Source organism: Arabidopsis lyrata (genome assembly GCF_000004255.2).
Source record: "Arabidopsis lyrata subsp. lyrata unplaced genomic scaffold ARALYscaffold_2, whole genome shotgun sequence".
Taxonomy (NCBI): Eukaryota; Viridiplantae; Streptophyta; class Magnoliopsida; order Brassicales; family Brassicaceae; genus Arabidopsis; species Arabidopsis lyrata.
Window position 1 is genome coordinate 14693782 of NW_003302554.1, and position 9699 is coordinate 14703480.

The 9699-nt window shown below is 33.2% G+C and overlaps 4 protein-coding genes across 5 annotated transcripts in view; 1 reads left to right on the forward strand and 3 right to left on the reverse strand.

Annotated features, from left to right (window-relative positions):
- Positions 1-1915: 1915 nt before the first annotated feature.
- LOC110224250 lies at positions 1916-3103 on the reverse strand. The gene is given in 2 exon segments (XM_021010179.1): positions 1916-2260; positions 2263-3103. Coding segments are annotated over 2 exon segments (114 nt in total). The 5' UTR covers positions 2330-3103; the 3' UTR covers positions 1916-2213.
- Positions 3104-5532: 2429 nt separating this feature from the next.
- Positions 5533-5796, reverse strand: LOC9323403. Its single transcript, XM_002888760.2, is given in 2 exon segments — positions 5533-5672; positions 5674-5796. Coding segments are annotated over 2 exon segments (219 nt in total). The 5' UTR covers positions 5785-5796; the 3' UTR covers positions 5533-5564.
- A 20-nt stretch (positions 5797-5816) lies between these two features.
- Positions 5817-8508, forward strand: LOC9324870 (protein WVD2-like 7). Of its 2 annotated transcripts, none has more exons than XM_002887293.2 (8): positions 5817-5943; positions 6383-6997; positions 7079-7278; positions 7370-7459; positions 7531-7627; positions 7708-7779; positions 7889-7996; positions 8075-8508. In XM_002887293.2, the coding sequence occupies exons 1-8, from the start codon at positions 5902-5904 to the stop codon at positions 8288-8290; spliced, it is 1440 nt and encodes a 479-aa protein (XP_002887339.1). In that variant the 5' UTR covers positions 5817-5901; the 3' UTR covers positions 8291-8508. The 2 variants fall into 2 exon arrangements, with proteins under 2 accessions (XP_002887339.1, XP_020865667.1); XM_021010008.1 differs by having other exon boundaries at positions 5824-5908.
- Positions 8509-8893: 385 nt separating this feature from the next.
- LOC9323404 (putative F-box protein At1g71320) overlaps positions 8894-9699 on the reverse strand; it is a 1385-nt gene continuing 579 nt past the window's right edge. The window contains exon 2 of the mRNA XM_002888761.2: positions 8894-9620. Coding sequence (XP_002888807.2) covers positions 8980-9620 — 641 coding nt within the window. The 3' untranslated portion in view covers positions 8894-8979. The remainder of the gene's footprint in view (positions 9621-9699) is intronic.

Consider the following 9699-nt stretch of genomic DNA (forward strand, 5'->3'; position numbering starts at 1 on the left):
ATCTTCACCAAAGAAAACTAAAACTAAAAAAGAAAAATCAAGAATCATAAACGGAGGGAGTAATATAGTGTTTTGGAAATCTGTGGTTTATACACTCGATCACCTAATCCAGACGTAAAACGATATCAGTATTCATTAATCAGGGATTAATATGTGATTAAGTAAGTAATTAGTGGATAAAACGTTGATTGGGCTCCGAGTACCAATTGAATGTGTTGTCGCATTGGATGGGAACATAATGGGACGCAAATCGAAAGAAGTCTAAAAGCAGTTAATCCACCGTCACGACTAAAAAACTGGTCGGCTAATCTATATAATTAAATTGATTAGTAAGATTAGCAAGTGTCTCTATTTAAGAGGTCTCATTAGACCAACATGCGTCGCACAAAAACTGTAATGGGCTCCGTGCACCTCCATTTAAATCAGTTAGACTTATAGTATAATAATAATCTCTTTGTTTTTAGCCAATGGTATTTTGTTATTATCGAAAATTCGTCACGGAATCAGAAACATTTATCGGTAACATCGTATTTTGGACTCTCGATAGAAAAGGATTTTCTCGGTGAAAATATATGCTTGACAAAAATCGATGCATGCATGGTTAAATGAACCTCCTATAAAATTGTGAAAAACTATTTTTTTAAGGGAGAGCGAGGTACATCCGTACATGTATGATGTAAATATGGATATTCTTGTGTGTAGTTCATAGACTATATAGGGAAATGACTACAAACTTTAGTATACGTAAAGTAAAGAAAATTTAACTTTTTTTTTGTTTCAAATGAGAACGGTTGTAATAATATATAGTATCATTTTTTCAGATGAAACTAATATACTTTGGTAATGTGCTAACTGCTAAAAAAAAAACTTGAATCTAATTTTTAGAAATATGTATAATGCAAACAGAACCACTATCAGTTTCCACGTATCACAATCAAAATATGGTATTATGACATATATGAAGACAAAAGAAAAAAAAACAGCACATGATGTTGAAGAAATACATATAAACTTTTGATGTGGAAAGGAAAGGTTGTCATATTCGAGCAAGAAATTAAACATACATGGACCAAGATCGGTTTATAGTACGTGTGAGATACTGAGATGTGTGTTTGAGGAGCAAGTTCCGAAATAGCATATGTACACTAAACGCGCTAATGGTTTTCGAATATTTGTTGTGTAATTTCCTTTAATGTTCACTATAAAACAATATAACTTGAACGTGTAAGAAAACTAGTTTAATGTTCGAAAAACCCCAGAAGTATCAAACAGCTTCCTAACTTTTTATTGATTAGCCAATAAGTTTATGTAAACAAAGTCAATCACCTCCAAAGCACAAGGATCAATCACAGATTACCTCGACCAAACTGAATCTTCAAATGCCACAAAAATCATTTACTTAGCTGCTGAAAGAGAGCAAATGGCGAAGGAGGAAGTGAACCAAAGCAGCAAAAGAACCCAAACATAAACTTATTGGCTAATAAATAAAAAATTATTTACCTTATTTCAGGTTTTAGGAGTTACTTGATGTAATACCTAATTAAACTTTCATATATTTACATTCTTATGTATAAAAAAGGTCATGGACTAGTAAGGTCAGGTTTTATATTTACATTCTTATGTATAAAAAAGGTCATGGACAAATGTTAAATCCTAATAACAATAGTAAACAAATATGTTCAAATCTACCTTCGAACACCCTCCAGTAATCTCACCCGTGACTACACGTGTGAAATTGAAGATGTCAATAAATGTTTTAAATATTTTTTGATTACATGTAATAAATAATTTTAAAAAATTGAATTTGTTTAGTTTAATCAATTTTTAATTGACAGAATCAATCTTTTATAAATACTATAACTTTAATAAATCTTTTATTCTTATACAAGTTTTAAAACCAACATTTTCTCCCGCATGAGCTGGATAGTGCGCTTAACATACGATTTTTATTATTATTGAGCCGGTGCTACTATCCCACATGTGCATACCGTAAGTAATACTAGCTAGTGTACATTTTAGCAAAAAGTGAATAATCTTCAAAATATGAATGTTTCTTGTTTGTTTGCTTCTCTTCTACTTGCGCAGGGTGTGTCTATATTATTACTCCACTGCCCACTCTTCTCATGTGCTCACAAATTCTCTTCATTGGCACCTTATGTTACGTTTATCTCCATTGGATTTTTCCCGTTATAACATTGCTTTCCTTGATTTGATCAAATTGGGCCATGCATGTAAACGGCTTTGGCATAAACAAGAACGTCCACCTTACAACACGATGGGCAACGCGTAGGGTAGGGACGTCGTAAACACGGATGCACAATCCGTTCATTGAACAAACAAACCTTTGAGAATGATTAATGAAACTAGAATGAAAAAATGGACGTGGAATAGATAAGAGCTATATATGTATTATCCAATTGAATGCAAAGACATTGAATTGAAGTAACAAAAGAATGGACCCTATCGAAGAAGGAAAAAAATAACTGTGACTTAGTTGTCCCATATATGTTGAAGGCAATGGATCGCTAGTCACATTATACCTGTCGAAGAAAAAGAACGAAAATATATGTGGATCACATTTTGCGAACGTAGATCCAAATAGTCTCTTTGTCCCTACACTTTTGAAACTAATCAAGTAATCATCCCAACCTCCTTACCATAAATGTCATTTTTTTCTTGTTACAAAAATGTGCATCTTATTTAGCACTATGTAAATGAAAAAAATGAAGATTTAAATAGGTCAATAACAAATTCTAAAAATAGCAAAAGATTACCCGTATAGATTCGGTGAAAATTTAACACATTATTTTATTAAATGTACATTTTAAATATATTCATTTGATATTCCTGCAAATAAATATATTACTATTTAATATGTTAAACAATGACATAGAATTCTAAGATAGTTGACCACATGTCTATAAATCAATTTGATAAAATATATATTTTACATAAAAAATAGAATGATAGGGAAATAAAAAAGGTGTCTTACAACACTGAGATGATACAGATAAAACCGTATAAATGATATCTACGTAAAAAAATAACATGTTACAAAAAATGATATGTATGGTAACAGTCAAATGAAAAAGAAAAAAAAAATCGTCCAAAATGGTCAAAATCCACTTTTATCATGTGCAATAAAGTAATCATAGAGTGATAATACTCTCTGATATTTGTTATAAGAATATGAGATGTATATATAGTGGTGGAGAGATAAATTACATTAGGGTTACTTACAAGAATATTTCATTATGATACTAAAATTTCACACATGGATTCTATGACTAAATATCATCAGTTAGACAAGGGTTTTTGCGAGGATAAGGTAAATGAAGAATTGAAAGAAGATAATTGGGGAAAAGTTTGATGAGAGGGTATGGTGGTGTCCTCGTGTGCGTGGCTGCATTCTCGTGGCATACCATCACCATACTAATAATTGAAAACCAATGTATAAAATTCATGAATCAACAAAAGCAAAATTAAAGAGAAAAGTAAACGTGAATAGATTGAGAGAGAGAAGGACAGGTGAAGGTGGGTGTCGGCCGAACCACGGACACCGGTCGGAGTCTCAAGACAAAGGAAGCTTTGAGTCTGGGGACCATTCACACTCCCTCAATACAACACCCATGCCAACTCCAAATCCATTCTTCTTTATATTTTCACGAACCAAAACATAAATATATTAATATAATTTTCATGGAATTAATTTAGTTTAAAGCCTTTTTTTTTATGTTGCTAATGAAATTAAGCACCTTAAGTTTATTCTCGCAATGATGATATGTTTTCTTATCGTTTTGTTTGAGTGATTTTCGACAAACTTTCAGAAAATGGACAACCCATGTTGTCATTTCTATTGTCACACAAAAAAAAGTAGATTTTCTTGATGGTTATGGTGTGGCTAGATTTGTTTCTCTTCTTTTTCTTGGTATTTAAGTAGAGAATTGTAAAGGAAAGAGAAAGAAGTGTATAGTTTAAAAGGAAAAAAACAAAGGAATGTGGCAAATACAAGTGTATCCCGGCAATTAGTTTGGTTTTGCGTACTTGTTATTGTGTTTCATGTTCTTTAGCTACTTTTCTTCACGTTATCTTTGGTTCCCTTCACTTATTTTTTCAATGTACTCATCCATTTGATTATATATATGATTTCTTTCTGAAATGCAACGTATAATGTTAGCGTGATTTCACATATCTTTTTTTGCTAAGAATGTAAATATTTCATTGAAAATGAAAACGGATTAGGTTTACAATCGATAATTATAAACCTATACAAATGATTTCACATATTTTTAAAGAATAAACGGTGATCAACAACTCGACGATGGAGAAACTTACTAATTAGCATGAAACAAATGTCAACCTCCTCGATGAACCTAAGATTATACTCTCCCGGGGGAAAACATTCACCACTATTGAGATTTTACGTTTTGACCATTGACTCTAGAGTACTAGCAGGTGTATGAAAAACTGGTGCAAAGAGATTTCACGACACATATTAATGCTATATCATATGGATGCCATATTTGTCGCATATGCTACCCAAACATGCACTGATGCACACCATAAATTAGGCTTGCATAGGCTCACATGCCCAACAAGGTCAGACAAATCAACATCAAAGTCTACTTACTTTGCGTTTGGCAGCAGGCGCATCCAACCCAAAAGACCAACAAATATATATCTAGATCCATATCATGTAAGCTCTATAAACATCTTCTCAAGTAAGATAACATCTCGGCCCAAAAGCAGATACAACGAGAGTTCATACATCTTCTCATGAACCTCTTTCTGGAACCATCATGTGATTAATTCATAAGATATGAACAAAATTAAATGGACGTAACATCTGCCATATTAATAGGTTTCATCTAAATTTAAAAGATTATTGCAAAATAAACTGAATTCAAGTTCGGCATAATTGTAAAAAATTTTCTGTCACAGAGAAAAAAGTAAAGTGCTTTCATAATTTTTAATTTTACTAACTTTTTTTTTTTTTGGGGTCAAAACATTATTTCGACTAACTATACAAAGAATAACCAAAGCTAAATCCAGGGCCGGTCCGGTAAAATCGGAGGCCGAATACGAAAAAAAATTTTGAGGCCTTTTTAATAAGTAAAAACTGTTAAATTTTTTTATTTTTTTTGCTAATTATGGGCCATTTACAGTTTTTATTTAACATTTTTTCTTAATTTTTGGACATTGTTTGCTAATTATAAGATTTTTACTAATTATGAGGCCTTCTTACTAATTATGGGATTTTTTGTTAATTTTGAGATCTATTTTACTAATTTTGAAGTCTATTTTACTGGTTTTTAAGAAAAAAAAAAAAAAAAAACCTCACAAAATGGACATCAGAAATTTGAGGCCCAATACAAATGTTTTGTTCAAATCTGTCCAGAGCCGGGCCTGGCTAAATCAGAATTCAATATTCCTCCACCAAAAAACAATCAAACCCTGAAAAGTAAGAGAGTCACGTGAGAGAGAACACGTGATCTTTTTTTTTAAAGCATCGTTAAACTTTATGGGCTCGAGAAAAATTCTTAATTGGACCCTATTTATAATACTCAATGAGTGGGCCTTAGTCCATTATTATGACGTGGCAATACCCTGCCACTTTCAGAGTTTCGATCCACATCTGCCGTTAAAACAGTAAACCGCCGTCTAAATTTTATAAGCGAAGAATCTGGACCGTTGATAAACCCTAAATAAACGGGAGGTGATAACGGAGAACGTGAGCATCCTCTGACAAGAAGAAGACAAAAAAAGAAGAAGAAAAAAGCACATGACATGATTCTTTCACCACCCTTTCGTCTTCCACTCTCATCAATCTAGATTCTCTTCTCTTCTCTATATTTCAAAGCTTTTACACTTCTTCAAATCTTTATTTCCTTGAGATCAATTATGGCAGGTGAGATTCAAGAACCGTTTAGTCTTAGTTTTCAGGTAACTTCTTCTACTATAATAATGTCACACTTTTACTTGTTTTTTTACTACTACTCTGTTTATGGTTGTTCTTGTCGAATCTTTAGTAACTTTGTATCTTCGTTTTTTGAGATCAATCTAGATGGACTTGAAATGCTACTGTTTTTAGCTTTACTTCTATGGAATTTGCTAAATTTAACCGCCTAGTAGCATGTATGCAGAGTAGTGCTTCATGTCTTAGAAAAAAAGTCAATTTCTTTAGGTCACAATAACATGAAAAATTAGAGGGTAACATTTCGTTAGATTTATGTATTTATTTTGATATTATGTGTTTGGACTCTTTGTTTAAGAAATGCTAGCTATTAAATTTAAAGTACTCAAATGAACTTAGGCAAGACTCTGTATGTATATGTATACGTTTTAGGATTGTTCTTATTGGTTTTGTGAAACCAAATTGCAGGGGAATTCTATCCACTCTGGATCTATATCGTTCGGAAGATTCGAGAAAGAGGGTTTATCATGGGAGAAGAGATCATCTTTTTCTCACAATAGGTATCTTGAAGAAGTTGACAAGTGTTCTAAACCTGGTTCTGTTACTGAGATGAAAGCACATTTTGAGGCTCATTTCAAGAAGAAAGGAATCCGATTTCCGGCTTCTCTTGAATCTCAAACTTGGGGAGTTCATCAAACAAGTGGTGAACCGGATGATGAAGCTGTCCATGCAACTGAAAGTTTCAAGGATTATCGATCTGATGGGAGTTTCTCGGAGAATACTAGTCGATCAAATAGTGTTTGTAACCATAGCCTTGAACAAGAGAAATGTGGTCAAGGAAAGAGTCAATGTGAGTATGATGAGGAAAGTGATAAATGTGTTAGCTATGATGAGATTCTAGTGAATTCTGATGAAGTGATTGAGCTTGATGAAGAAGAAGGTGGTGGTGACCACGGGACAGTTGCTGTTCCTGTTGAGTGTGAGGATCTTGGACCTCCTGAGATGCCACAAGAGATTGAGATTCAAGATTCTGTTTTAGTTGAAGAGACCGGATCGAAACTCGATGAACATGTTCCAAAAAAGGTGAGAGTATACCTTGTTGATTGTTGCATTGTGACAAATTCAGAAATCTAAACTTAAATGTGTTTCTTGCTCTATTCATAGCCATACGATGCTACGGAAACACCCTCCTCCTCTGTATCTGGATCGAAGTCGCGGGAGAAGGTGAAACCTAGTATTCCTCATGATGTGCGTGTGATTAAAGCTTCTACAAAGAGAGATAATGTAACACCAAAAGCTGCTTCAAGGAGGACAAATGGTTCTTCTTTAAGTTCTAATTATAAAACCAATGTAGATGGCAAGAGGTACTTTACTTTTCTTTCTAGAGAGAATTGTTGCAACTCTGTTTTATCTTTCTCTTTGCTTAAGAATTAAGACCTATTGGTTTTGTGATAGCCAAAAGGAATTAAGACCGAAGAAAACCACTGAGTCTCAACCCAAAACATCGAAGAAAATCGAGACTCGAACTCCTATTGCTACAAACAGGTTCAAATACTAAGACTACTCTAGTTTTTTCGAAGTACTCGACTTCAACAATCTAATGGTTTCACTTGCAGGTGCAAGAGTAGTACCACTTCTGCTAAGCTGGAGATGAGTACAGGTTCTACTAGTTTCCGTTTCAAATGTAGCGAACGAGCTGAGAAGAGAAAAGAGGTCTTCTTTCTCTTCAAAATACTAGCATTTTTGCCCTTTGTTGTTTCTGAGTATCTTATAAATTTTTGTTTTCAATTCAGTTCTATATGAAACTGGAGGAGAAAATACATGCGAAGAAAACAGAAACAAACCAAGTTCAGGCCAAAACACAGGTATCATCAATTCATCATCATCTCCATGTCTCTTTGAAAATGTAAACATGTCATGTCTTTTTACATTTCAAAAAGAGCTAATTGGATTGGATCAACATTTCGGATGCAGCAAAAGGTAGAAGCTGAGATTAAACAGTTCAGGAAAAGCCTCAACTTTAAGGCAACACCAATGCCTTCATTCTACAACACCGGTACTAGACCGGCGTCTCATCACAAGGTATGTTTCTACTATTGCAAGCTTTGTTTGTACAAAAATAAGGAGCCTCTATACATTTCTTTTTCTAAATATTTTCAGACCGAGCCGAGTAAAGTAGCACCATCAAGATCACGACCCGCGACCTCAGCCTCAATTACAAACCGGGCAGTCACAAGAGTTTCTTACAAACACGGTTTTGAAGAAGCTAAAATGGTAAATGTAATGGTCAGTAATAGAAAACAAAGTGCGGCTAAAGATTCGGATTTGCAAAAGGGTAATCTTATGGCGGTTGAAATAAAACAAAAGGTTAGCTAGTGCTCGAAGAAGCGGAAACTAACGAACAGGTGGCGGTTCGAATTTTGCGGTTGGCTGGCTGCATCGCTTTCTATCGCGATTCATCATCATCCTCTGCTTTTGTTTAGCGTTCTCTTAAACTGAAATGTGCGACTCTGCTAAGTGCTAAGTACTTTAACCAATAAGAAAACTATGAGTAGTATAGTTAATAATCAACAATTTATTTCATTTTAAAATCATTACGTAAACCAAAAAATGCTCAACGAGTAACCCCGTAAAAAATAATGGAATTTAAGAGAAGTGGCAAGTTTCTACGTACGTGAAACCTCTCTTTCAACAAATGTGTTCAAAGAATTAAACTAATATAAATTTCTATCCTCTTTTAATTGATGTTAATTTTCTATCATTTTGTAAGCTATGTGAATAAAATTAGTATATACATCAATTATATAACTGATGTGAATTCATATTTTGTATCAATATTTTTGAAGTGATGCAAACTAATATAAATTTGTATCCTTTTCGTTGAATTGATGTCAAATAATTCAATAATAACATCAACTATAATAATTGATGTTAAACCACCTATTTTATATCATTAATTAATAAGCAATTTAAATTAAAATCACTTGTTTTGTGATACTATTTAAGTGATATAATTTACTCTCTTTTCTTTTCTTTTTTTTTTTCTTTTTTTTTTTCTGTAGTGATCATAACATCAAACTTGAAGGAGAAATCATTGTTGGCGAATATGAAATCGTTCTTTGTCTGAAAAAAGAAACTTGATCTCGATGATTTATAATACTTGGAAAATAAGCAGCCGCTAGACCAAGCATCCAAAACTTTTCATGTAACTGGTTGGTTCTTATAAACCCAATATCAATAGAATATATTTTCTCCCATTTCACGGTAGGATATTCTTGTTGTAAACTCCAAACGACCAAATTTGAACATTTTAGCACATCCGATACGCACAAACGGTCATTCAGATTCCACATTTCTATACTAGAATCATAGCTGACGTAACACTCTGGTAATAATATCCATCGAAATTCTTCGATGTGAAGATCGATAGCTAGTAGCTTTGCAAGTGTTCGTTGATAGTCACATAATGTCAACCAAAAGAGGGATCTGTTTGCGTAGACTGATGTTTGCTCTTCGCAGAATGTACGGTTATTTAAACAATATAAACTTGTGCCTCTTTGCTCACCATTATCAAGGGATAGGACCTTGGCCTTGAAACAATCATCAACATTTCCAAATCTTGAATATATCAAAATCACCTTATATGATTTTGTAGCAATATCTTTGCCAAATCCAGCAAAAAACGGCATTCTCTTCACTATTTCACCTTTATATATATATATATATAGAGCAAAATGATTATATTATATTTGATCAATAAGTATTTTACATATTTATTACTATGT

What these genes read in the sequence shown, in the direction of transcription:
- LOC9324870 (XM_002887293.2), top strand. Translation starts at nt 5,902, where the DNA reads ATGGCAGGTGAGATTCAAGAACCGTTTAGTCTTAGTTTTCAG. An exon ending in ATGAACATGTTCCAAAAAAG is followed by an intron (nt 6,998 to 7,078) that starts GTGAGAGTATAC and finishes CTCTATTCATAG; the next exon opens with CCATACGATGCTACGGAAAC. An exon ending in GAGCTGAGAAGAGAAAAGAG is followed by an intron (nt 7,628 to 7,707) that starts GTCTTCTTTCTC and finishes TTTTCAATTCAG; the next exon opens with TTCTATATGAAACTGGAGGA.